Genomic DNA, 27,286 nt, shown 5'->3' on the forward strand with positions numbered 1-27,286 from the left:
CTCGAGTCAGCCAAGGCGTCGTTGACGGGGTGTCGTGTCGATGGTGGCCACCAGGGGGAGCTACGGCCACACTGCAGGGCTGCGGTGACGTCACAAACGAAACCGATCGGTCGCCCCCCCCCAGAAAGACACTTAAAAATAAGAATATTCGCTTGCAAAAATATCTTTTACAATTGTACATTTTTGAATCCTCACAAGTATAATTCAATATATAATTCAAATGAACTCGACAAGCTCAAGACACCAGTATTTTATATTACGCAATTTTTATTACAATACAGACGGAAATATTTATCGTTTATTTCTATTTACTTTTTAATTTTTAAAAAATATAGACCTATCGCTGTTCTTGTTTACATTTTGTTTCTTTACTTATATTAATATATTTTCAAATACCTTGTTTGTGCAGAAATTCATATGAATAAATCTTAAAATCTGTTTTGATATGAAATCCAAAGAAAATACGAAAGATTTTCTGTACAAAGCGAACATTTGAAATGTGTATTATTAATTCGCTTTGTGGCACGATCAGCCCGCGACCAGTTGAGGGTGTGCCCCGCCTCCTGCCCGTTGACAGTTGGGTTGGGCTCCGCGACCCTCGTGTGGATAAGCGGCAAGGAAAATGGATGGATTGTTAATTATCTTACTCAAGAATCTAGTACTCTAAAATATATTATTTTCATGGTATTGTCTTTTTTTTTTTTTAAATGCATTCTAAACCTGGATTTATTTTATTTTATTTACTTCTATATTTGTCCTATGTAGAATAAATATTGCATAATCTCTTTTCCTATTTTTTTGTTGTTGTTGTTGTCCAAACTAAGCCTCAGTGGATTGAACCCTGCTGGAAATATCTACATGTACAGTACATGTGGATGTGATAAGCTGACAATATGCATATAAATTATGGAACAGTATAAAAGTATGAATACACAAGGACATCAAGAATCTATTGAACCATGGCCAAGGAACGTCCCCCTCGATGCCAGCCTCCATATTTTGGTCCCCCCCCCCAAAAAAAAACAAACAAAAAAAAAAACCTCTGGGATTGTGTAAATCCTCTTCGCCAGTAGTGGGCGCCATACGCATGACCAAATCCGGTGCAGCACAAAGTAAGGTCTTGTTAGGCATTATTATTGTATTACGTGACATTTTCGTCATTGAATTTTGCACATCAGAAGCATTTTAGTTTCGGTTGGGGTGTTAAATGGGGGGGTCCTGAGCATTTGGTGGCTCCAAGGCTGTCCAGCATGAGGCCCCGACAAGAAAATCATCATCATGTTTTTATTTAATTCAACAAAATTAGCACTTTCTAATTTCGTACTTTATACGGGGTAATCAGAGAGGAACATAACAACTATTTGCCACATTTTTTGCCTCAATTCAATGGAGATTGCGCGGCTCTGTCCGGTGTGCCCTCCTTGGCCACTCGGGCTCTCAATGATAGATGGAGGCATTCACGCCTCAGTAAAACCGAGTCATATTAGGGGTTAAGAACATATTGTTATATTATTTGTCAAAATTTGTCCTGCCACTGTTTGTGTTGAAATATCCATCTCAGAGCTCATGACTCTGCAAAACAGGTGCAGGTCGACGGTCTTTTACATTCTTTGATAGCATGAAGCTAAAAAGACCGATCAAAAGAAACATGTTGTTTCAAATATGCATCATGATCAACTTGTTTTATGTTTAGTTTGACAGTAAAAACTTCAACTGGGACTGGGGGCGGGGGGGACAAAAGCATTCGTAGCCTGCATTCATTTCCAGCGGCGGAAATGTTATTTTTGGGCGTTCTGCTGTAGAAGAAGACGTCGTCACCGTCATCATCGCAATGATGAAGTGCGAAGACGAGCCGAGGAGGCGACAAAGACGAGGTCTCGCTGGAGTGACCCTCGCCGCGCCAAGCGAGACGGGAAATGAAAAAGATGAGAGAGAGGATAACAAGCGTCGTCGTCGCCGCACGAGCCTTTTTGTCCTGCTCCTCATCGCAATCATCGGCGTCGTGCTCTCGCACTGCCTGCGTCTTAAACTCATATCATACGCGCGTTATTATTTCACTTGTGCGTTTGAAAGTGTTTGTCGCCCCCACAGCTCGATGACTAAAATATCCGGGCTGGGTCATCCCTCAGGTACACGCGAGCTGTCACTCCAAATTATTTACGATTTATTTGATTATTATTTGTCACGCTCGCCCGGATGCCGCATCTCGTTATCCATCTCGTCGAGGGCACGACGACGGCAGACGTGTTCGACGGCAAAACGCTTCATTCGGCACAACGACCACAAAATGGACTCTTCGTTTACATGTCGGCAAGCGAGTCAACGACACCGTGACGAGCAATCGGAGATCAACGCTGAGAGCGGGAAAACGCGTCCCTTGGCTAGCATAGCAACATTAGCTGAAATGACGGTCATGCCTTTGGCTAATTAAGATACTAATGGCACAAAACATAAACAGAGGTCAGGTAATAGCCGAGAAACACCAAAATGAGGCTAATAGAGCAACATTGGCAAGAAGAAAGAAGATTAGCTGAGAAAACGGGCTTTCTGTCTTCGGTCACGTTAGCGAGACGCATGCTACATGACTAACGTTGAAATGATGGTCTTCTTCTTACTGTTCACTACTTAAAGTTTATAGAAGCTGCAAAAGGCAGTACACCAACTCTATTTAGTGAATTAGCTCGAAGCTTCATATTATCGCTAGCTAGCTAGCTAGCTAGCTTCATCTGACTTTGAGCTACTTGCGCTGACAGCGGCTCCGCAGCTCAAAGCTCCGTTCTGTGTGTCGGTAGCTACAGCGCCATTAGATCCGTCAGCAGGGCTAACATTAGCCCAAATAGTTAGCTGGGAACCTGAACTCCATGCGACGTTTGGCTAGTTCAACAAATTCTAGTGGCACAAATCTATTGACGAGGCGTAGCAGGACCACCTCAAATAATCCAAAAATGAAAATGACAAATTATAATCCATCTATTTTCACATTAAAAGGGCGACGTACGCTTGACAGACAAATATCGGGCGCAAATGTGATGTCGTCTTTTAAAGTAAGTGGCCGGGTAGACGCACGTTAGTCGCACTTCTTCTGTTTGGGTGGTGGGTGCCGCTGTCTTGGTTAGCAACAGAGCTCAGACATGACCTGTCACAGGCGAATTCTTGCTCAAGCTTGATCGTGAACGAGACGAGACGCTCCAAGACGGGACACACGGCAGAGCCGTCATCCCGCACGCACGCACGCGTACAAATGTGCAAATCCATCCTCGAGAAGATGAATTTCTCCTCCACTGAAGGCTAATTGGGACTTTTTCCAATGAAAAAGGCCTTTTTGAGGTTCGTGAGGGTCTGTCAGCGGAGGGTGCGATTGGTCGAGGCCAGGCATCGATGGAAGCGCGTCCTCCTCTGTGTTTCCCAAAATAAGGCTCCCACGCGAATGCACGCACAGGCCCCGGAGCGGAGCCGGCATCCTGGACCGGGGTGGAGAACGCGCACGCGCACGCGCCGACAAACTAAACATCGTCTCGCGTGAAAAGATTGCTGTCGCACGCCGCAATTGACTTTCTTTTACCAATTGGAAACATTTGTCTCGTCCCAAACGGACCGATGCAATGCCGTCATCTCTAATCTCTATTTCTACACACAGCAACGGTGGCCCGGAAGACTCATGACTAGTGTTGTGCTCAAGACCACAATAACCGAGACAAAGAGTCCAGAAGCCAGGACTTGCCAGTGGCGTGCCCCCCCCCCCCCCCCAAAAAAAAAAAAGTTAAAATATCAAAAGCTTGATCTTATCACCATTAAATATGACATATCTAGCATTTCCACGGTGGCCCAGAACGAGCAACGCCGTGGCAGAGTTCAATGGTCAAATTCATTCGTGAAAAGTTCAACAAATGAGCTGGAAAACATTGAGCATATTTTCACGTGGCGGGGTCTTTTCATCCCTCCTCACTTTTTTTTTTGGTGCTATTTTCTTCCGACTGACTTGACTTCCAGCCTTCCCGGCTGACGTGCACGTTTGACCTGTAATGACGTCAATGGCAGCGAATGACAAGTACACGCAGTACGTTGTGACTACTGCTGCTGTAAAGTAAAAGAGAAGTATCTGTCACGTCCATTTATTAGCTGCACGTCTGTCCTGATGCAGGATGCGAAACATCGAGAAGATGAACAATGTATTCATACTGCGACGGGCTCCTCGCTCGCCGCTTTCGGCTCGGCGTGGGCGTCCGACTCAAAAGCAGAGAAGAGGCGGAGCTCCCGCCCGGCCGGCTGGCCGCTGTCCATACGCTAAGTGCTCCTCATCCTCATCCTCATCATCGGCCGCCGCTTGCACAAATCTGCTCAAGCGCCTTCAAAAGCGGCGACGGACGGAAATGTCACGATGCGCATCGCCATTTGTCGTCAACATAAACGTGAACATCGCACAATGCATGAACGTAAATATCAAGCGAGCCGCTTATCGCCTCGGTCGGGCCGGCCGCACACCGGAGCCACTTCAACGACATCCTTTCAGGCCGTTTGCTCGGCCGAACGTCACAATTGCTTCTTTGCATCTGCGGCGTCGAGACATCACCACTCATCACCAATCATCAAGTGATCGCAAAATATGATTCACACCAACATGAATATCACTCGGCTCACGTCAGCATTGCGTGTCAAGGGTTTCGGTCCCGTTTGCACGTCAACGCTCGCGCGCGTCCACATCGACGTCAACGCCGTAGATAGAGAAGTCCGTCACCAGATGCACCAACATAAACGTCGACATCATCACGTTTCATTTGAAACGGCGTCTTTGCATCACATCGACCACGAAACATGAATTTCAACGTCCGACAAGAACATCAATCGGCAGAAGCTCCTCATCGGTCTCACGTTTCGGACAACTTTTAGGTCATCAAAGGTCGACGCGAGCCTGCACGTTGCTCTTCCCTGGGTCAAATTGACCCGCTCAAAAGTTTGTCGCCTTCAAACTTCTTCACATAACAATTTTTTGTGTTGAGATTTGGATTTTCGCTTCACGGTTAAGCTCCCGGCCGGGTCAGTTGGACCTTTTATCGCGGTTTGTGAGAACCTCGCAAAAACAAAAGGGTTAAGAATCAAATACAAACAACGTGAGCGGATGTAAAAATTATTTCGTTTGTTTGATTCTGGCACCGAGTGAAGCGCAACAAGGTTGTCGCAGGAATTGCCGCTCCGTCCGCTTTGCCGTCCTGCGAAGGCCGCCATTGGGAGGCCGGCGCCGCGCTCGAAAGAGTCGTTTGAAGCCGCGGCGGGTGGAGATGAAAGTGGCGGCGTATCATCATCATCATCATCATCACTTTGACATCTCCATCTGACGTGGGCCACGGGATCTTAAAAGCTACATTTTGACATGAGCGCCAATGAACGGGACAAAAAGGGCACATGTGGCGTTTGTTAGCCCATCTTTGATGCTTCATCGGGACATGACATCATTTGCCCGCAACATTTCTGGTTGGATTTAGGCCCCCCCCACCCCACCCCCACCTTTTCACACACAACCCAGCAAAAGGAGCAACTCCTGCGTCGGTGTCATCATATCATTGAGTTCTTTGTAAAACTGTGCCGAGCTCCTTTTGCACACAATTCCTTCAAAGTTAGACGCTGGAAAACACGCCGTCGGGCTTGCTGAAGCATGTTCTTGAAATATTTCTACAGCGGTACCTCGACTTACGAAATGAATCCCTTCCTGAATTTTTCATCACTCGAGATGTTCGTAAGTTGAGGATAAGAGAAGGGGAAGAAAAACGCCTTCGGTCAAAAACTTTGTCGGAGCTTCTTATCCTCACGAGGGTGGCGGGACTGCCTATTGCAGCCGTCTACCGGCAGGAGGCGGGGCACACCCTCAACTGGTTGCCGGCCAATCGGAGGGCACATAGATACAAATAAGGATTCGCACACACACACATATATATATGTACTGGATATACAAACATCCATCCGTTTTCTGAGCTGCTTATCCCCACAAGGGGCGCGGGAGTGCCGGAGCCAATCCCAGCCGTCGTCGGGAAGGAGGCGGGGTCCACCCTGAACCAATCGCAGGGCACATGGAGACAAACAGTCGCAATCGCCAATTCATGCATATTTTTTGGGGCTGCGGGAGGAGAGCGGAGTGCCCACCCGGAGAAAAGCCACGCAGGCACGGAGAGAACATGCAAAGTCCAAGCAGGCGGGGCCGGGATTTGAACCCCGGTCCTGAGAAGTGGGAGGCCAATTGCACCACCGTCCCGCCCACACATTATATCACAAAAGACATTTCACTTGAACAAAAGCAATGATTTTATTCTGCATCATGAAATATTTTTGACTCAAATAATGACTATAATGTAGCTCATATATATTTTGGCTCTTGATTACTATGGATTTTCAAAATAAAATGCACATGCAGTCCATGTGTGGGGGAAAAATTAAATTCATTAAAAAAAAAAAAAAAAAAAGCATTGCAGACCATATGTTGGACTCATTTTGTCTCAGGTCACAACATTAACATTTGTTGCGCAATCATTTTACTTCATTTCTTTCTAAGCAAAACACGCAATACGCATAGCAAATATTCTCTAACATGGCAGCTGTTCCATATCAAAACCAGCAAACAATTAGCACTTCACGTCATGTAGTAAGTACGTCTACGGTGGTTGCGTTGCAGTCGTGTGTGGCAGGTGTGGGCCGCAAGAAACTTTTGTTTATTTTTTAAAAAGGTCAAACAAAATGACAAGTTTGTTGTACTTCAATTCAAATTCCAAAAGATGCAACTTACCAAAGTACGTCCAACACAAATGTCAACGGACAGGTTTCCAATTACGCCATCTTGTGGGTCACAGAGGTCAAAGAACACAGGTGAAGTTTTTTTTTTTTTCTACCGTTCATTTTTATCCGATTTGTCTAAGGGTGGTGGTGACACACAAGATGGCGTCCTTGGCAGCCTATCCATTGATGGGCTAATGCTCAAGTGGCGCTGAGGAAGTTAGCATCTCCTTCACTGTTGAACAAAGCGGTAAACAAGCAAGCTAAAGGTCATTCGCTGCCACCTGCAGGATTGGAGTGTCGTGAAGAGTCAGCTTTCTAAAAAAAAAAAAAATTCATCTATAAATGGGATTTTTCTATCCTTTCACTTAGTTGTGGCCTCTTGGCGAGCGACGTCACATGCAAATGTTTTCGGGTTGTGGTTATGACAATTTCTAGATTCCAACACAGTGGCCCCAAGCCCTGAAGGTGCTCTCAATGTCTCATTCAAGTTCAAGAATTGGAAAAGTTGGAAAGCGAACCCACGATACGGTTTGAATACGAGATCGTTTGAAACTGAGCTTGCTAAAATGTTGTTTTCTTCACGGCTGCTGTCTTGCCTAAACGGTCAAAGTTCTGACAATCGCTTTGATCCCGCCCCCTTCACCGGACACCCGAACTAAAAAAAAAAAACAAAAACAACACGTTTGGATCATCTAGCAGGAATTTATGGCAATCAAGCTAATAAATCTGCAAAATTGAGAATTGCTCTTGGGAGGGGATTTCAGCATAATCCTGACTAAAACAATCCAAATTGACTCGACTTGATTTACAAGTCCAAGTTTTTCCAGTGACGAGGCGTCACTTGTTTGATATTTTGCTTTGTGACGAGAGGCAAAATCAGATTTCATGCCGGGCTTCAAACGGGGCGTCGTTCAAGGGAAGTGAAAATAAAATGACGCCATTAAAAAGACTGTTGCGCCCCCGCTTGTTGGGCACGGCAGCTTCTCTACGTATTGCACGGACGTCTACTTTTGGACAGAACAAAATGGTGACATTTATGAGGGGTTTTTCTTCTTTTTTTTTTGATTCCCAATTCACAGTAAATTCTCCAAAATGACCGTGAAATGTTTCCAATTGGGAATCTTTCCAAAATTCTGGAAATTTACCGGAAAATCTCCACACCTCAGCCAGTCGAGTTGGCACCACAAGCAATGTGCGTGTCGCTGTGCGTCGTTGCGTCTAAGTACTCTTCAATTGGACATCTCCCGTGTCTACGCGTTGACTAATAAGTCACTGTTACCGGGGTGGTGTAGTTTTTCTGTAGGGTAGCATCAGTTGGAGGTCTGCACATTTTCCCCTGAAGCTCCTTCACCAGGCCCAGCAAGAACCCTGCCTGGAAAAACAACACACGAGGTGATTGTGCGTTTACCAGTCCCATAAAGTTGTTGGGTATGTGAACGTGGTAAGATTCCACCAGGCCTCGGTCGTGACCGGGTCTCCTAACCCTCCTTTAAAGTCTTGGTTGGTCGGAACTCAGCCTCTATCGATCAAAGCTCCGGTGTCAACTTTGCACATCTTCGGGTGGACTTGGTCTCGACCCAAGATATTTCTTGCTCTTTATGTTCTCAAATGGTCTCAATCAAGAGGTCTTGACTCAGTCTGAACTCTTACGAAAGTCTTGAATGGGTCTCGGTGCCTCAAAATCTCGGTCTTGACTGGGTCTGAATCCATTTTGACTTGCTCTCAAGCCTTCATTGTCTTGGTCTCGACTCAGTCTCAAGCCCTCAGTCTTTTCCGTAGATCAGATAGCAAGATTTCAGCCCCGATATCGGAAGGATTTCGTAGACATTTTTTTGTTGGGAGCGACAAAGCTTCTATTGTGACATAATCCACGACCATCGATTTGGCCTCACGATCGCCCTAAAACGGCAAAATGAAAGTCTTGCATTTTTGTATTTGTGGATACGTTTTTGTGTCGCGCTTTCAAATGTTAACATTCTTGGTCATCTCAAGCTCTTCTTGACTGGACATCCCAGCCCCAAGCATGGGCGATGACACTCCACTTTTCCACTTTTCGTTCTTTTTTTTTTTTTTTTTTTTCCCTCCCAACACAATGCAATCCATTGCCGCGATCCGTTGTTGTTATTGTCGCCAAGGCAACGGGTGCATCCAGTCGCGTCGACCGGAGACACGTTATCTGGTTCCGCCTTTCCGACAGTGTTTGATTTGACAAGTGATCATAAATTACGCGATACGGTGCTATTGGACGACATCGCGTAAGATTTGATGGCAATCGTCTGACATGGTGAAATTGAGAAGGACCAAATTTGTCTTTTGGTCTGGTCCAGGCCTTAGTCATTAAGTCTTCAGTCAAACGCTAAGTCAGGCTCAAGTTGAGCAGTCGATCTTGGTCTTCCCCGTTTCAATGTGGTCTCAATTTCGGGAAGTATTGCTCTTCACTCAACCTTCCCCTTCGGAACACCGCGAGGTTAAGATGCGGTCTTCCTCACCGGCCGCTTTGGTCTGAGCATCGGGTGAGCTGGCTTCCGGCGGCCACCGCAGCTCGCCGCTCTCCACTTCCGGCCCGTCCGTCGGTTCCACCACGATGGACGGAAGCCTCTTCGATAACTTTGGATGCCTTTCGTGGGAATCTGGGAATATCTGCAAGGTTATGTAAGGTTGACTGCGGGGTGAGTTGCTAAGGGGGGGGGGGTTGACGACACGTGACAGCTTGTGTGCAGTAAAAATTGGATTAGCAAAACCGCTAACATAAGACGCTGACTTGTACTTAGCTCGGCTTTGTTTGAACATAACGAGGGCTGGGTGGTTTCAGTTAATTTCCCAGGACTATTTCTTTTTAATTCCATCTGTTTTCGTGGTTTCTGTCGTTCAAAGTGTGCCCTCACAGATGCGCACCGCTTGTACGAAGACTTACGGGTTTCGCTTAATTCCACGCTAATGTGATGAACGTCGACTTGTCTTTATTGAGACCGGGAACGCTTTCTGTCAGCCGATACCAGGGCAAAAAGCAAAGTGCGTCGACAACAAGCGGCAGCGCGGCTGTCACATTTTACAGACGGTGACATACATGTGCCGTTTGTGAGGCGCTGCCACAATTTTAGCGCGCGTCAAAGAAAAAATGGAAAGTTCTCGTTGTTGGTCCCGTAGCACCCCGGTCCTCCGATCGTCCGGCGAGCCCCCGGCCGTGTGGTCCCGCTGGTCTGAATCTTTTAAGACTAGCGGCGATCGTACAATCCAGAGTTAGCGACGTGAGGCTAACAGCCACGCACATCCTCAACATTAGGCAGCGAGGGCCATCACTTTGGATCGTTCTCTCCGACCTCCGCGGATGGATGAAGGCTGGCCGGACAGTAAATTATCATCCGGCGGATTCTTTTTTGGCGGGAGACGGGCGAGTTGGAACAACACCGCGTGGACCCAAACAGCTCAAACAGCTGATGAGTGCATTGTTGACTTCAAGCTCAAAAATTCAAACTTGTCTTTCTGTGGAAGTTGCTGCGAGTTATTGGTGGGGGAAAAAAAAAACTTGCTAGAAAAAAAACGAAACAAAAACCAGACCTTAAATAGCTTGTTTGGTAATCCCAGAAAGAAAAAAGACCTTGGATTGAATAATGGCGCTGGAATTTCCCTGTGCCAAACAAATCTGAGCGTTGACCGGGGAAGTCACGCTGTGGCGACCCCTGACGGGACAAACCGAAAGAAACTCATTGGAATTTCCCTTTGATCCGAGCAACGGGTGAAAAATCGATTCAAATCATTAACCTGACTTTTGTGAAAACAAATGTAACATTTTTTATTATCGGGCCATATCACCATTCCCTTAACTTAATAATCAAGATGAATATTAGACATGCTGTCTGCTGGATAGAGACGCCACCGCTTCATAATCAACGTCGCATTTTACTCTTGGCTCCAGTGACTCGCCGCCAAAGCTGGCGGGGTGGGGGGGTGTGTGTGTGTGTGTGTGTGTGTGGGGGGGGGGGTGTCGTCACATAAGCATCTGCGCTCACGCCCCCTACGGGAAGGATACGGCATCTTGCTCACCTCCCACTGCGCCAGACTCCAGAGAGTTCATCACCTCGGTCATCCTGCACAAAGCCACAACGTCAGCTTCATTAGTCATTGGTGGCTTCTGAGGTGGCCGTGAACGTGGCTGCCGGGATCGGGATCGGGATCGGGATCCAAGATTACTTGGACTCGGGACGTGTCGTTTTGTGCCTCTGCCTCTGCCTTGTGGGTCACTTAACTATTGGAACACTTCCTGCACTCCGTCGACCAACCTGGTTGTGGTGATATCAATTTTCCGTCGTGTTCAATTATTTGGTTCTGGTTCGGTTATTTAATGATCAAAGAGAACAATTTCACATCGAGAAAAACACAACCATCGTAAAATTGAGCACTTTACAAAAAAATGGAAATGTAGTATTACAGTATTATTTTCTCACTAAAACAAAGTTATTTTCACCATTTCCCATTGCCGTAACATTTTGTGTTCGATGACGGGGGGCCCTGGGCCACGAAAGACCCCCCCCGAGGCCACCCCCGTCCGCCACCATTCAGCCGCCTCGACAAGTTACGTCACTTTTCATACAATCGGACGGCGGCCGATCGGCAGCTGCTGTTGCCGTGGCTACCGAGGAACGAGATTCCTGCCACGCGATGAGCGAGCGGAGCACCGATTTGGCGTCAATCACCGGAGGACGCAAACGTTGGGCCTCTCCTTCTGGTTTTCCCCTCCGCGGCACGACGCCGCTTTTAGCGCGCATGACAGGCGGTGCGATTGTTACACCCGAGTCACTTGTGTGACACTTGTGTGACTCGGGTGGCGCTGCCGGGCACGCTATTAAAATACCGACGCCAAGCAGGATGCTGCGGTCCTCAGTCGGAGCGCTGCCATCGACTTTAACAACGCAGAATATTGTGTTGTACATTCAGGACAAGGTGCATTTCTAGCATAATAAATCAGATTGGCCCAACTGTCAACTGGTTGGCGTTCTTTCTTTCTTTCTGACGAAGAAGAAGAAGAAACTATTGGCGTTAGGCTTTCCTGAAAGAGAAGGGACTCGCTCCGTCGTACACGATAATCCTCCGTGATTCATATTGTTAGATTCATCCTGCCGCTGCCTGCAATTTCTTTTCCTCTGCTGAGAAATACTTTGACTGGCTAATGAAATTTCAAGGACTGTGTGGTGAAATGATTTTCATGTCTTACACTTTACTGCATTGCGTTTTACGTTATTCTTTATTCAGCTTTTATTCGTTTAATTATGTTTGCGGTCTATACATAAACTGAGCGAAAGTTGCCTTTAATTTCATGTAATCTTAAGGAAATGCAAATCAGGGGCTCGAGGGACAGAAAACAAGCTACATTGTGTCCATATGGCAAAGCCCCCACTTTTCCTTGAGGTTTGGGACCGAGTCCGGCTGTGTCCAAATCGGAGGGGTTCACAATTTCTTTCTTTTCGGATGTCACAAGATGGCAGGAAAGCACTTCAAATGGGGAGGACCGTAAAGCATCAACACGCGATGCATATCGAGCATGCCGTGGTACATACAAAAATGACAGGGTACGGTAAAACGCTTCGACACCTTCACGTGAGTCCAATGAAAAGTTTTTGTTTTGCATGCTGGCCGAAATTGATTTGACATCGCACACGAGCAGACGAATATGCGGCATTCACGGGCCTCCCCTCCCTGAGAAGGGTTGCGTCAGGAAGGGCATCCGGCGTAAAAATTGTACCAAACATATACACGCGTTCATCTGAGATGATACGCTGTGGCGACCCCGAAAGGGACAAGCCGAAAGGAAAACAACAACAACACACGCAATCATACGTTTTGGGAAAAACATTTGACAGGGTTGTGTCGGCGTGTCCGTTCATAGGTTTCGTCTACGTACAGGATTGTAGAGACGAGTCGGAGCCGGGACCCGCTGCCGATCATGATCCTCAGCGGAGGACTTAAGCCGGTCCCAAACGCCACCTCGTCACCAGACTATCTTGAGTAGTCGCACCGCCACAAAAAACAAACTCCTTCGTACTAAACATCTAGATCCCGATCGGCACCTTCTCTTTGTCACCCAGAACCTCCACGCCCGCTTCCTGGCCTTCACACCCGTCCTACTTGCACGTTCACTTGTGACGGCGCGGGACAGCAAACAAAACAAGACGTCGGCAAATCTCGGAAAAAAAAAAAAACAAAAAACCACAATCAACGAATTCAACCAAAGAACGAAATCGAGGTTTCACCAGCTGCTGGCAAACTCCAAAATACTTTCTTTTGCCTGCGATCAAAAAGAGCAGAAGGACAAGATTTTCCGGAAATAAAGGATAGGTTAAAAAATAAAATGACAAAAGCCGAAGCGCGTATAGGCGGGGGCTCACTCGCTAGTTCCAGCCATCCATTATCTACCGCTTTTCCGGGTCTGGTCCGGGAGCTACCCAGACTTCCCTTTCCCCAGCCACTTCTTCCAGCTCTTCCCGGGGGGGATCCCGAGGCGTTCCCGAGCCAGCCGAGAGACTACGTCTCTCTCTGGCGCGTCCTCGGGGTCTCTTTCCGGTGGGACGTTCCCGGAACACCTCACCGAGGAGGCATCCGAATCCGATGCCCCGGCCACTTCGTCTGGCTCCTCTCAACCCGGGGGAGTAGCGCCTCGACACTTGAGCCCCTCCCATGAATGACCGAGCTTCTTAGCCGTTCTCTAAGGGGGAGCCCGGACACCCTGCGGAGGAAAAACTCAATTCGGCCGCTTGTATCCGGGATCTCGCTCCCTCGCTCGCGAGTTTGCTTCACAAACATCACTTGTGGAGATGGTCGCACTTGTCAACGGGCTTTGTTCGCTGACAACAAGAAGGAACGACAAAAAATGAATAAACTTAGAGTGAGTTCTGTTAAAGTCACGCTTGCTTGCTGGTAAATCTGATTGTTCCAACTGTCACTGTTGGATGGCGCTGTGTAGATTATTTCATAAAAAGTAGACAAGCTGCTGCTTTCCACAACCGAGAAGATTTATGCTGTGTACTGTGCCTTATTACTAAGACCATTTGTGATTTTATAGAATTATAAATATGACTGCTCAAACTGTGGCACTTTTGTCCCAGAAAGAAGACAAACAAGCTATTGATATTGAAATGTCCTCGTAAGAAAATAGCAGCGACTTGCTGAAATGAGCGGAGGCGCCCGTGAAAAAAAGACGTCGCTTGGATGGCAGCACATGTTTCTCCAAAACCTGTACGGACCTTTAAGCACTGAGGGTGCCTTCGCAGAGATGTAAGGTACCCGTGCCGTTAGCGCCATCCCAGATGCTCGCTTTTGAACTTGGCGTCCATAACCGTCCAGATGGTTCTTTTCCTCTTTGACGTCCACAGTTTCCCCAAAACAATTTGAAATGTGGACTCGTCGGACCACAGAACAGTTAGCCGGCGGCGTTTCTGGGTGTTGTTGATAAATGTCTTTTGCTTTGCACAGCAGAGCTCGATTTTCGACGCACAGATGGAGCGCCAAACTGTATTTACTGACAATGGCTTTCTGTAAGTACTCCTGAGCCCACGCGATGATATCCTTGACACACTGATGTCGGATTTTGAAGCCGTGCCGCCTGAGGGATCGAAGGTCACGGCCATTGACTTGACTTTTGGTATTCGGCTTTGCTATTTTACATGCGCTGATTTGTCCAGATACTCGGAAACTTTTGATATTACGGATACTAAATGACGAGATCTGGAAATCGTATGTCGATTTTTGTACCATAGTTTTATACTTTTCTAGCCAATCCTGTTCCCAATGAGTTGGTTCACCTGAGGCATGAGCATTCCTCAACTTTTGCTTGTTTTGAAACGCGTTGCAGCCATAAAATTCCAAATGAATGATTATTTTCTAAAAGACAATAATGCTAACCAGTTGGAACACGAACAAGTGTTTCGCCTTTGTAGTGTGTTCAATTAATTACAGGATGAACATGATTCATGACGTAACGTTTTTATTTACGTTTAACACAACGTGACAACTCCATTGGAACATGTGTTTTTTTTAATCGCCTTTGTTTCCTAAAAACAAGAAAAACTGTCATTGAATATGAATTTTTCTTCGATTATGTGCTGGTGCATTTATGTCTACAAGTTTACAGTTTTTGCTAAAAATTTCAAACGTCAACCGTACTACACCGTGCTTACCTTTGTACTTTTTGCGACTAGCTGTCCTATCTTTGTCATAACTTTATCAAAATGTAACAGGTACGATTTTTGGCCCGTGGTGACGTCTCAGTTACATTTACAAACATATCAAAATTGACCGCCATCCAAATGAAGTTATGGCCCCTTTTCTCCAGACAAGAAAATGTCCGAAAAACGTCAAAGCATCCAAGTGAGCATGTAAGAACCGACTCGTGTGGAAGATTAGCTGTATAAAAATAACATGACATGCCGTTATAACGACAAAAAAAGCTTTTTTTTTTTTTTTTTTTACTGAGATGGTCATATTGTCACGAGAGCCGGCAGACTGGGCCGCAAAAATTCTGCTCGCGACAAATCAGCTCAAGTGAACAAAACAGAAAGAAACAACTGTGTGAACCTGATCCGAGCTGCACGGTGCTCCCATCATCGGACAACCACGTTACACGATATTTATGTATTTTCAGCATTTAATATTAGGAAAAAAAAGTGAAAAAAGAATGTCATTTGACTGCGTTAAAATAAAAAAGGGTATGTTTTCTATTTGCGTTGTAAAAATCCCAGCACTCTAAAAAAAAGAGAGTGCATTTCAGCGCCAATCATAACTTATCACCAACAAAAATGAATATTAGAAAGTACAGAGGAAGCCTCGTGCGAAACACTTTGAAAGATTTGAGAGCTAAAAACATATCCTAGTGTATTTCCTGTCCACACGCACTATACAGCTTTCATTTCCTGTTCCCTTTTTTGTTATTGCGCTGCATAAATGTTGGGACCGTGTGTGCTGAATGATGAATAATGAATAATTGAGCTTCTTCACAACAGGTCACCTACTTGCTCAGCGACTCTATGAATAGATTGAGAAAATCGCCGAGTTATGCGGTGCATCAAACGACACCCACACTTCAACACAACGCCAAATGTGTCAAAATGTCTCTTACCTCCCGTGGAAAAGTTTCATCTATGTGCCTTTGCATGTTTGCTTTACTTTCTAGACTAAAGACGAATATCAGAGATAGGAAACGAAATAAAATATCCTTTTTTTTTTTTTTTAAGAAAGAAAAAGATCCATACCTGTCTGTTGGTCTAGATTAGGGAGTTCTTCATCACACTGCTGCTGCTGCTGCTGCTGCTGCTGATGGTGGTGGTGGTGGTGGTGATGATGATGATGATGGTGATGATGATGATGTGGATTGTGATGAAGATGCGGACTGTTGTGGGCGACAGGCGGTCAAGCTGCCCAGCAAACTACTGCGCGCATGTGCAGTTCGGAGCGTCGAGATGCCTTTCCGAGCTGTCGGAAAAACCGATACTTCCATAACAACGCCTGACTGTGAACGCGACAAAAACGCACTGGGTCAAATGTCACTCGACCATTAAGCTTTGCACCGCAACGATTTTATTTTAGGGTTATGACACAATCGAAATAAGATCTTCAGATGGGAATGCGTGTATCCGGTTTTGCAAGCGTAGTAGTTACAAAAAAAAAAAAAAAAAAAAAAACTCAATTTGACGAAATGCAATTGAACGCAGCACACCTCCAGGTGCGAGGCTTGTTGACGAGAGTTTGAGCGGTTTCTTTAACATTAGCCGTGAGCCCAATCGTTTGTCAGGTAAAAACGTAAAATAACTTTCGTCAAAACATATAAGTACGCTCTATGTCTTGAGTGAAGTTAATAAGCGGTTTTGGTGGTGGTCAGTCGACCTAGAATAACCGTAACGTTACCGCGACCGTAGCTAGCTTAGCTCGGCACGGAATGTCTCGGTTAGCTAGCTAGTGTCGCCAATGTATTGACGTATTTTTTTAAAATCATACAAAACTCACTTTTTTGTTGTTGTCTGTTTCATAGAAGAGCCACCGTGGCTGGCAAATGAAACTTTTAAGGTGAGCTGTGTCTCCCTCTAGGGTATAAATGCAGTATCGAGGTCTCCATCTTCTTGTAGTGGCAAAAGTTTTCACGCCCATTGCTAAATTCATGAAAAAAATACACGTAAGGCCCAGTAGTGGGGGACAAGTGCATTTGTCGGGTATCTGCCTTTGCTTGCCTACTCTATTTATTTTTTCCTGCATCATTTTACATGTATCCCTTTCATTTGAAAATCGATAACTGTACATTTGACTCCATCCGTCCATCCAGTTTCAATACCGCTTCGTCCTCACAACGGTCGCGAGAATGCCGACGACGAAGCGCGAGAGGCGGGTTAAACCCTGAACTGGTCGCCAGCCAATCCCTAGCCACATCCAACAAACAAATATTCGTAAAAAAAAAAACAAAAACACCCCTAAAGGCAATTCAGAGTTCTCAATCGTTCTACCATTCGTGTCTTTGGTATGTGAGAGGAAGCTGGAGTACCTAGAGAAAAGCCACACAGGAACAGGCAGAACGTGCAAACTTCACACAGGACGGGGAGCTGAACTGGGATTTGAACCCCGGTCCTCAGAACTGTGAGGTAGAAGTGCTGACCGGTCACCCACCCTGTTGCTCTCGATTTTAAAATATTGTCAAGCCTTTTTGGGCAAAGGTATGGTGTCAAAACTGAGGGTTGGCCTTTGGGCATTTTGTGGAGGAAAACATTTGTTTCGGGTGTTCCATATTTATTTTGGTTGTGTACAGTGACTTTCTAGTATGGACTTGGTATAAAAGTCAATTTAATTTCCAAAAACACCTTGGTTTGTTAATACAAGTGTCCATTAAAGGTCCCTCTGACAGCTACGTTTCTTGGACTTAGTTTTCCATCTGCTTTGTCGATATTTGGCTAAGGCAGCCCAATTTCCTCCGATCGGTTGCCCGTGTCCACTTTTTAGAGCACACGTGGTTGATACGTTGACGGCACTGCCTCGGGAGCGGAGATGGGGACAGAAATCTTCACGAGTGACGTAGACAAGCTTGAGTAATTCCATTGGGCGGATCTCAGACCTCTTGGGGGAAAAAAAAAAAACGTCCCAAACTCAGGCATATGTGGACCATTTTTATTTGGGTTTCACATGCGAGTCACTGATGGTGTAGTGGTGCACTTGCCTGACTTTGGTGCGGGTACTGCGGGTGCACGTCCCACACCAGTTATGGATGTGGTCAGATGGAATAGGCTCCATAACCCAGAACAGGATAAGCGGTGTTGAGAATGGATGGATTTCACGTGTACTGAGCTACCACAGAGAGAATATTACATCCCAAATAAAGTATTGGAAAATGTTTGTTTGGCAAAATACGCAACCCATAACCCAGTCAAATATTGCCAACCTAAAATATTCCCGACGACGCCACTGTGTCGGCTTATTTCCCGTTTGACGCACGCGTGCCAGCCACCCACTTACTACCGGACCGACGTCGAACCGGGGTTTCATTAGAATTGGCAACGAGTGGGCCGGATCTCAATCGAGTACTGGATTTTTAGAAGCTAACGCTAATTTGCGACTCACGCGCCCCTGATTACCCTGTGCGAAGCCACCACTGAAAAAATTTAATATCCTCCGAACTTACACGCTCAAAGCCAGCGCTCGCGACGATTCTGTTGCATTATCGTTGGTCAAGTTAGGATTTCGTGATCATCATTGGTAAAAGAGGTGCGGAAAAGCTAAATATTTACCTAGTTGTTTAATTTCACACGTGATGGCCGGACAGGAACATAACCGAGACATAACCATTTGGATACAAACTTTAAAATATATATGTATTTGTCCTCCATAACGGACTAATGTCATGTATCCAACTTTTCAGTTCCCCGTGCGCAAAACAAGGTCCAACAAACCATTCTTGGATGAATTTTGCGTGGAAGGACAGACCCCGAACTCTGACCTCTCGTCATCAACACACGGTGAGCCATTCAATCCTCACACCTGCTTTGACTTGATAGAATATGTATTTATTCATGTGTATATTGCAAACATTTGGAGTTAAAGCACATGGAATAATCCAGAGGTCATTGAAAGCTTTTTACACAAACAGCATGATTATTATGATGTATTATTATTATTATTTACATTGCATTTTAATACACTACTGATTCATTTATTTGTATGTACTGTAGCAAATGAGGTTTAAGCAAAAATATGAATAAAAATATAGTTACACTAGTGCATGTTTAGTTACATTTCTTTGCTAGTGCTTCCTTTACTGCAGTAACAAGCGAACTTCGGCGAATACATATACGCATTTGTGTTTTTTAATAACATACACTGCATTGTCGTTAACATTCGTTTTGCTACAGCTTGCTTGTTAGAGCACAAATGCTGCGAGTAAACACATTCTGTACCACGTGGAAGCAGATTTACGGAAGCCCTGTCATATGACACTTAGTTACATAGCTTATTAACAATTTCATTGCATTTTTCTTATGCCAGCAACATTTGACCATCTTTGTTTTTGTTTTGTTTTTTTTTCGTTCGGCAACATGCATTTCCATGAATCCCCGCGGTTCACTAGACACTGACAAATGGCCCTTTTTTTTGTTTTTGTTTTGTTTTTAACCATTGAAGTTGATTTAGCTAGCGCCTCACTTCTCAGCACCGTCAAAAAATCTCATCTTCTCCGAGCGAACGGATTCTCGGAGTCGCTGGATGGACGAAGCCGTCTCGTCGTCTGCGAAGAACTCGGCGGGCTCAAACGTTTTGGTGATTTGTTTGGTAACGACGAAGGTTTCTGTGCTTTCGCGCGATGTTTCACGGACAATTCGTTTCTGAGACAATGTCCTGCTACTCTGAGAACTCTCCACCGTCCATGATGATGAAATCTGGCTGGTCTCACCAGTTGACTGGACCTTGGACAGAACTTTGGTGAGCTGCGATTCAGGGCCTGATTGTACACTGGACGTAAAGACGTGTATTTTCCCCGACGGCAGTCTGAGAGTTTCCTCGGAGGAAGACGAGACCTCAGAGGACAGGACGGTGATCTTCTCGGGTAAGTCCGGCTCGACCGTAATGAGCTCAGACCTGGCAGTGGAGGTTACAACGTTCATCTCTCTGAGTTTCGGAGGTAAGTTCGGATCAGAGTATTTGACCGTTACTTTGGTCGGAGAAGATGAGGGAAAACTGACATACTCGCTTGTCATTGTTGAGCTGATGTCAGCGAAAATGTCTGACGACTGCACGGAAAAGGTAGGGCTGACGTCGAACTCGCTTTCTCCTGATGGGCTCTTTTGAGCCTTCTCGTCACCTTTTTGGGGAGTTGAAGAAGGTTCTGAAGGCGAGGCGAGCCCAAATGTTGGAAACCGTCCGGTCCGCTCAGGAGTTTTGGTGGCTTGTTGCTTTGTCTGTTTGTCCTTTGTGTCCTTTTCCTTCTCCGAGGTGTCTGGATGTTCATCCGCTTGTTGTCTTTGTGCCGTTGGTAATTCAACTCCAACATTTTTTCGGACATCTCCAAAGGATGTGGAAGTGGCTTGTGGTGATTTACCATCTACGTTCAATTCAGTTTTCGTCTCTGGTTGATTGTCTTGATATTCTGTCTCAGGTGAGCCACTTTTGCCTTCTGTTTTTTGTGGTGAAAATGCAAGCGTTGGCATTTTGAAGGATGGCAGTTTGAATCTGCTTGGAGAGACGGGACTCGCGCTATCGTTCTTCATCCCCTTCCTCATCTTCGGTGCTTCTGGCGGTGAGATGATACTTTCCAATGGTTCAACTTCAACATCCGACAGTTTGAACTCGGCATGAAGATCTGGCAATGGTTTCAGTTGAATTCCCGGTCCTTCAATTTCACCTCCTTTGGTTTTGACTTCCGCAGACAGGTCGTCAGTGTCAATGCTGGGTGCAGAAACAGCCGTCTTTACGCCATCTTCAGGTATCTCCAGCTTCATGCTATCAATTTCACTGCCTGCTTCCACGTCAGGCACTTCAACACAAACCTTTGTTGGAGAACCTCCAAATTTAGGTAATTTCAAAGATGGGAGTTTAAATTTTGATGGCGATCCTTCAACACCACCTTTTTTGGCTTCAATCTTTGCACCTCTGAGTTCCTCTTTAGGAGACTGTAGATTCATTTCAGCATCTGGGAGTTGAACGTCAACATTTGAGAGGTTGACATTTCCATCATTTTTCGCTAAGCTTACATCAATGTCAGGGCCTTTCACTTGTGGCACAGAGATGCCAAACTTTGGCATTACGAGCGTACTTCCCGATCCTTCAAGCTCACCTTCTTGTTCTTCTTCCGGGACCACAATCTTTACATCGCCAACTAAATTGTCTTTGTCCATATCAGGTACCTCAACACTGAACCTTGGTTTTGAAACTCCAAATTTAGGGAATTTTACCTTTGTCAATTTACTTTTGGAAGGAGAGCCCTCAGCACTGCGTGATTGACCTTCAATCTTCGGACCTTCTATTTCCACTTTCGATGACAGTAGTTTGATTTCAACCTCACGACATTCAGCTTCCGCTTGTTGAACGCTCATCTCTCCATCTTTCTCAAGTAACCTTACATCAATGTCGGGCCCTTTTGCTTTTGGCATCGAAATGTCAATCTTGCTCTCCTGACCATCTAAATTCAAATCAATTTGTGGTTGTTGCAACTCCACTTTAGGTGAAGCGATTTCCATTTTCCTTTCTGGAGTAGAAACACCAATGTCTCGGTCTTTACTACTTTGCTTGGATAATGAGAATTTGGGAAATGACAATTTTGACTTTTTCACTTTGACGTCAACATCTGCCACAGGATCGGGAAGTTTGGCTTCAACCGATAATTCCGGTGATTTTATATCTACCCCGTCTACCTGAATGTCTTTGTCCATATCAGGCACGGCCACACTGACTTGTGGTAAAGCTACCCCTAACTTGGGTAATTTGAATGTTGGCAGTTTGAATTTTGATGGTGATCCTTCAAGAGAACCTGGTTTAGCTTCTATCTTTGGATCTTCTATTTCCACTTCGGCTGATGGTAGGTTCATTTCAACATCTCTAATTTCAGCTTCAGCCTCTGGGACTCTGATCTCGCCATCCTTCTTTGATAAAGTTGTGTTGATGTCAGGTCCTTTTACTTTTGGCATTGAGATACCAAATTTTGGGACTTTAAATGTGCCGCCTTCACCATCTATATTCACGTCAACTTCTGGTGGTTGAAACTCCACTTCAGGTGAAGTTGTTTCGATTTTTCCTTCTGGGCCAGAAACATGAACATCAGGGTGAATATCAACTTCATATTCTTTGCTACTTTGTTTGGTTAATGAGAGTTTGGGAAATGAGAATGTTGGAAGTTTGAATTTTGAAGGAGATCCCTCAACACTATTTGTTTGTGCTTCTATTTTCACTTTTGCTGATGGTACTTTGGTTTCAACATCTATGAGTTCAACTTCAGCCTTTGGTAGTCTGATCTCGCCTTCTGTCTTTGATAAGCTTATATCGATGTCAGGGCTTTTTACGTTTGGTATGGAGATGCCAAACTTTGGCATTTTAAATTTGCTTTCCTGGGCATCTACATTTATATCAACTTCCGGTGGTTGAAACTCCACTTGAGGTAGAGTAATTTCAAAATTTTCTTCTGGAACAGAAGTGTCAAGATCAATATCAGCATCTGGCGTTTTGCCGCTTTGCTTGGATAATAAAAATTTGGGAAATGTTATTGTTGGTAGTTTGAATTTAGAAGGAGATCCATCAAGACTGCCTGGTTGAGCTTCAATCTTAGGACCTTCTATTTCCACTTTTGCTGATGGTAACTTGATTTCAACGTCTCTGATTTCAACTACATCCTCTGGGAGTCTGATGTCAGCTTCTTTCTTTGATAAACTCAAATCGATGCCAGGTTCTTTCACATTTGACAAAGAAAAGCCAAATTTTGGCACCTTAAACTTACTCTGCTGACCATCTACATTTACATCAACATCTGGTAGTTGACACTCCACTTCAGGTGACGTGATTTCCATTTTTCCTTTTTCCATATCGGGCACTTCCACACTGACCTGAGGTAAAGCCACCCCTAATTTGGGTAATTTGAATGTTGGCAGTTTGAATTTTGACGGAGAGCCGTCAACACTGCCTGGTTGAGCTTCAATCTTCGGGCCTTCGATTTCCACTTGGGCTGATGGTAGTTCCACATGAACATCTGTAAGTTCAACTTCAGCCTTTGGGAGTCTGATCTCGCCTTCTTTCTTCGATAAGCTTGTATCAATTTCAGGGCCTTTGACCTTTGGCATGGAGATGCCGAACTTTGGCATTTTAAATTTGCTTTCCTGGCCATCTACACTTACATCAACTTCTGGTGGTTGAAACTCCACTTTAGGTGAAGTGATCTCCAGTTTTCCTTCTGGAACAGAAACATCAACGTCCGGGAGATCAACATCAAATTCGGATTCTTTGCTACTTTGCTTGGGTAATGAGAATTTGGGAAATGAGATCTAGACTTTTTCACTTTCACGTCAACATCTGCCGCAGGATGGGGAAGTTTGGCTTCAACCAGTAATTCTGGTGATTTTACATTGCCCCGTCCCCTTGATCTCTTTGTCCATATCAGGCACTTCCACACTGACCTGCGGTAAGCCACCCCCCGAATTTGGTAATTTGAATGTTGGCAGTTTGAATTTTGATGGAGAGCCGTCAACGCTACCTGGTTTAGCTTCAATCTTCGGCCTTCGATTTCCACTTGAGCTGATGGTAGTTCCACATGAACATCTTGGATTTCAACTTCAGCCTCTGGAAGTCTGATCTCGCCTTCTTTCTTCGATAAGCTTATATCAATTCAGGGCCTTTCACTTTTGGCATGGATATGCTAAACTTTGGCATTTTAAATTTGCTTTCCTGGCCATCTACACCTACATCAACTTCTGGTGTTGAAACTCCACTTTAGGTGAAGTGATTTCCATTTTTCCTTTTTCCATCCATATCAGGCACTTCCACACTGACCTGCGGTAAAGCCACCCCGAATTTGGGTAATTTGAATGTTGGCAGTTTGAATTTTGACGGAGAGCCGTCAACACTGCCTGGTTGAGCTTCAATCTTCGGGCCTTCGATTTCCACTTGGGCTGATGGTAGTTCCACATGAACATCTGTAAGTTCAACTTCAGCCTTTGGGAGTCTGATCTCGCCTTCTTTCTTCGATAAACTTATATCAATTTCAGGGCCTTTCACTTTTGGCATGGATATACCAAATTTTGGCATTTTAAATTTGCTTTCCTGGCCATCGATATTGACATCAACTTCTGGTGGTTGAAACTCCACTTTAGGTGAAGTGATCTCCAGTTTTCCTTCTGGAACAGAAACATCAACTTCCGGGAGATCAACATCAAATTCTGATTCTTTGCTACTTTGCTTGGGTAATGAGAATTTGGGAAATGAGAATCTCGACTTTTTCACTTTCACGTCAACATCTGCCGCAGGATCGGGAAGTTTGGCTTCAACCGATAATTCCGGTGATTTTATATCTACCCCGTCTACCTGAATGTCTTTGTCCATATCAGGCACTTCCACACTGACCTGCGGTAAAGCCACCCCGAATTTGGGTAATTTGAATGTTGGCAGTTTGAATTTTGATGGAGAGCCGTCAACGCTACCTGGTTGAGCTTCAATCTTCGGGCCTTCGATTTCCACTTGAGCTGATGGTAGTTCCACATGAACATCTTGGATTTCAACTTCAGCCTCTGGAAGTCTGATCTCGCCTTCTTTCTTCGATAAGCTTGTATCAATTTCAGGGCCTTTGACCTTTGGCATGGAGATGCCGAACTTTGGCATTTTAAATTTGCTTTCCTGGCCATCTACATTTACATCAACTTCTGGTGGTTGAAACTCCACTTTAGGTGAAGTGATTTCCATTTTTCCTTTTTCCATATCAGGCACTTCCACACTTACCTGCGGTAAAGCAACCCCGAATTTGGGTAATTTGAATGTTGGCAGTTTGAATTTTGACGGAGAGCCGTCAACACTGCCTGGTTGAGCTTCAATCTTAGGGCCTTCGATTTCCACTTGGGCTGATGGTACTTCCACATGAACATCTTTGAGTTCAACTTCAGCCTTCGGTAGTCTGATCTCGCCTTCTTGCTTTGATAAGCTCATATCAATTTCAGGGCCTTTCACTTTTGGCATGGATATACCAAATTTTGGCATTTTAAATTTGCTTTCCTGGCCATCGATATTGACATCAACTTCTGGTGTTTGAAACTCCAATTTAGGTGAAGTGATTTCCAGTTTTCCTTCTGGAACAGAAACATCAACTTCCGGGAGATCAACATCAAATTCTGATTCTTTGCTACTTTGCTTGGGTAATGAGAATTTGGGAAATGAGAATCTCGACTTTTTCACTTTCACGTCAACATCTGCCGCAGGATCGGGAAGTTTGGCTTCAACCAGTAATTCTGGTGATTTTACATTTGCCCCGTCCACCTTGATCTCTTTGTCCATATCAGGCACTTCCACACTGACCTGCGGTAAAGCCACCCCGAATTTGGGTAATTTGAATGTTGGCAGTTTGAATTTTGATGGAGAGCCGTCAACACTGCCTGGTTGAGCTTCAATCTTAGGGCCTTCGATTTCCACTTGGGCTGATGGTAGTTCCACATGAACATCTGTAAGTTCAACTTCAGCCTTTGGGAGTCTGATCTCGCCTTCTTTCTTCGATAAACTTATATCAATTTCAGGGCCTTTCACTTTTGGCATGGATATACCGAATTTTGGCATTTTAAATTTGCTTTCCTGGCCATCTACACTTACATCAACTTCTGGTGGTTGAAACTCCACTTTAGGTGAAGTGATTTCCATTTTTCCTTTTTCCATATCAGGCACTTCCACACTTACCTGCGGTAAAGCAACCCCGAATTTGGGTAATTTGAATGTTGGCAGTTTGAATTTTGATGGAGAGCCGTCAACGCTACCTGGTTGAGCTTCAATCTTAGGGCCTTCGATTTCCACTTTTGCTGATGGTAACTTGATTTCAACGTCTCTGATTTCAACTACATCCTCTGGGAGTCTGATGTCAGCTTCTTTCTTTGATAAACTCAAATCGATGCCAGGTTCTTTCACATTTGACAAAGAAAAGCCAAATTTTGGCACCTTAAACTTACTCTGCTGACCATCTACATTTACATCAACATCTGGTAGTTGACACTCCACTTCAGGTGAAGTGATTTCCATTTTTCCTTTTTCCATATCGGGCACTTCCACACTGACCTGAGGTAAAGCCACCCCTAATTTGGGTAATTTGAATGTTGGCAGTTTGAATTTTGACGGAGAGCCGTCAACACTGCCTGGTTGAGCTTCAATCTTCGGGCCTTCGATTTCCACTTGGGCTGATGGTAGTTCCACATGAACATCTGTAAGTTCAACTTCAGCCTTTGGGAGTCTGATCTCGCCTTCTTTCTTCGATAAACTTATATCAATTTCAGGGCCTTTCACTTTTGGCATGGATATACCAAATTTTGGCATTTTAAATTTGCTTTCCTGGCCATCGATATTGACATCAACTTCTGGTGGTTGAAACTCCACTTTAGGTGAAGTGATTTCCAGTTTTCCTTCTGGAACAGAAACATCAACTTCCGGGAGATCAACATCAAATTCTGATTCTTTGCTACTTTGCTTGGGTAATGAGAATTTGGGAAATGAGAATCTAGACTTTTTCACTTTCACGTCAACATCTGCCGCAGGATGGGGAAGTTTGGCTTCAACCAGTAATTCTGGTGATTTTACATTTGCCCCGTCCACCTTGATCTCTTTGTCCATATCAGGCACTTCCATACTGACCTGCGGTAAAGCCACCCCGAATTTGGGTAATTTGAATGTTGGCAGTTTGAATTTTGATGGAGAGCCGTCAACGCTACCTGGTTGAGCTTCAATCTTAGGGCCTTCGATTTCCACTTTTGCTGATGGTACTGATTTCAACGTCTCTGATTTCAACTACATCTCTGGGAGTCTGATGTCGCTTTCTTTCTTTGATAACTCAAATCGATGCCAGGTTCTTTCACATTTGACAAAGAAAAGCCAAATTTTGGCACCTTAAACTTACTCTGCTGACCATCTACATTTACATCAACATCTGGTAGTTGACACCCACTTCAGGTGAAGTGATTTCCATTTTTCCTTTTTCCATATCGGGCACTTCCACACTGACCTGAGGTAAAGCCACCCCTAATTTGGGTAATTTGAATGTTGGCAGTTTGAATTTTGACGGAGAGAGCCGTCAACACTGCCTGGTTGAGCTTCAATCTTCGGGCCTTCGATTTCCACTTGAGCTGATGGTAGTTTCCACTGAACATCTCTGATTTCAACTTCAGCCTCTGGAAGTCTGATCTCGCCTTCTTTCTTCGATAAGCTTATATCAATTTCAGGGCCTTTCACTTTTGGCATGGATATGCAAACTTTGGCATTTTAAATTGCTTTCCTTCCTGGCCATCTACACTTACATCAACTTCTGGTGGTTGAAACTCCACTTTAGGTGAAGTGATTTCCA

General features: G+C 44.9%; 1 protein-coding gene and 1 long non-coding RNA gene across 2 annotated transcripts; both read right to left on the reverse strand.

The window, feature by feature from the left end:
• Positions 1 to 6,266: 6,266 nt before the first annotated feature.
• LOC133513199 (uncharacterized) lies at positions 6,267 to 17,146 on the reverse strand. Its single transcript, XR_009798419.1, has 4 exons — positions 16,756 to 17,146; positions 16,005 to 16,224; positions 10,807 to 10,850; positions 6,267 to 8,134 (listed from the first exon to the last, which is right to left on the reverse strand). It is a non-coding gene; the product is annotated as an uncharacterized LOC133513199 (long non-coding RNA).
• A 2,111-nt stretch (positions 17,147 to 19,257) lies between these two features.
• Positions 19,258 to 26,574, reverse strand: LOC133513524 (neuroblast differentiation-associated protein AHNAK-like). The gene is made up of 4 exons (XM_061844388.1): positions 25,213 to 26,574; positions 24,325 to 24,696; positions 22,442 to 23,219; positions 19,258 to 20,911 (listed from the first exon to the last, which is right to left on the reverse strand). Exons 1-4 carry the CDS (start codon positions 26,572 to 26,574, stop codon positions 19,425 to 19,427), a joined length of 3,999 nt encoding a protein of 1,332 aa, XP_061700372.1. The 3' UTR covers positions 19,258 to 19,424.
• Positions 26,575 to 27,286: the final 712 nt, after the last annotated feature.

This window comes from Syngnathoides biaculeatus, chromosome 15, assembly GCF_019802595.1.
Source record: "Syngnathoides biaculeatus isolate LvHL_M chromosome 15, ASM1980259v1, whole genome shotgun sequence".
NCBI lineage: Eukaryota > Metazoa > Chordata > Actinopteri > Syngnathiformes > Syngnathidae > Syngnathoides > Syngnathoides biaculeatus.

Coding starts and splice junctions, on each gene's coding strand:
- LOC133513524 (XM_061844388.1), bottom strand. CDS start 26,574: ATGGAAGTGCCTGATATGGACAAAGAGATCAAGGTGGACGGGGCAAAT. Junction 24,697..25,212: donor TCAAGGTGGACGGGGCAAAT/GTAAAATCACCA, acceptor GCTTTACCGCAG/GTAAGTGTGGAAGTGCCTGA. Junction 23,220..24,324: donor TCGGGGTGGCTTTACCGCAG/GTCAGTGTGGAA, acceptor TCATTACCCAAG/CAAAGTAGCAAAGAATCCGA.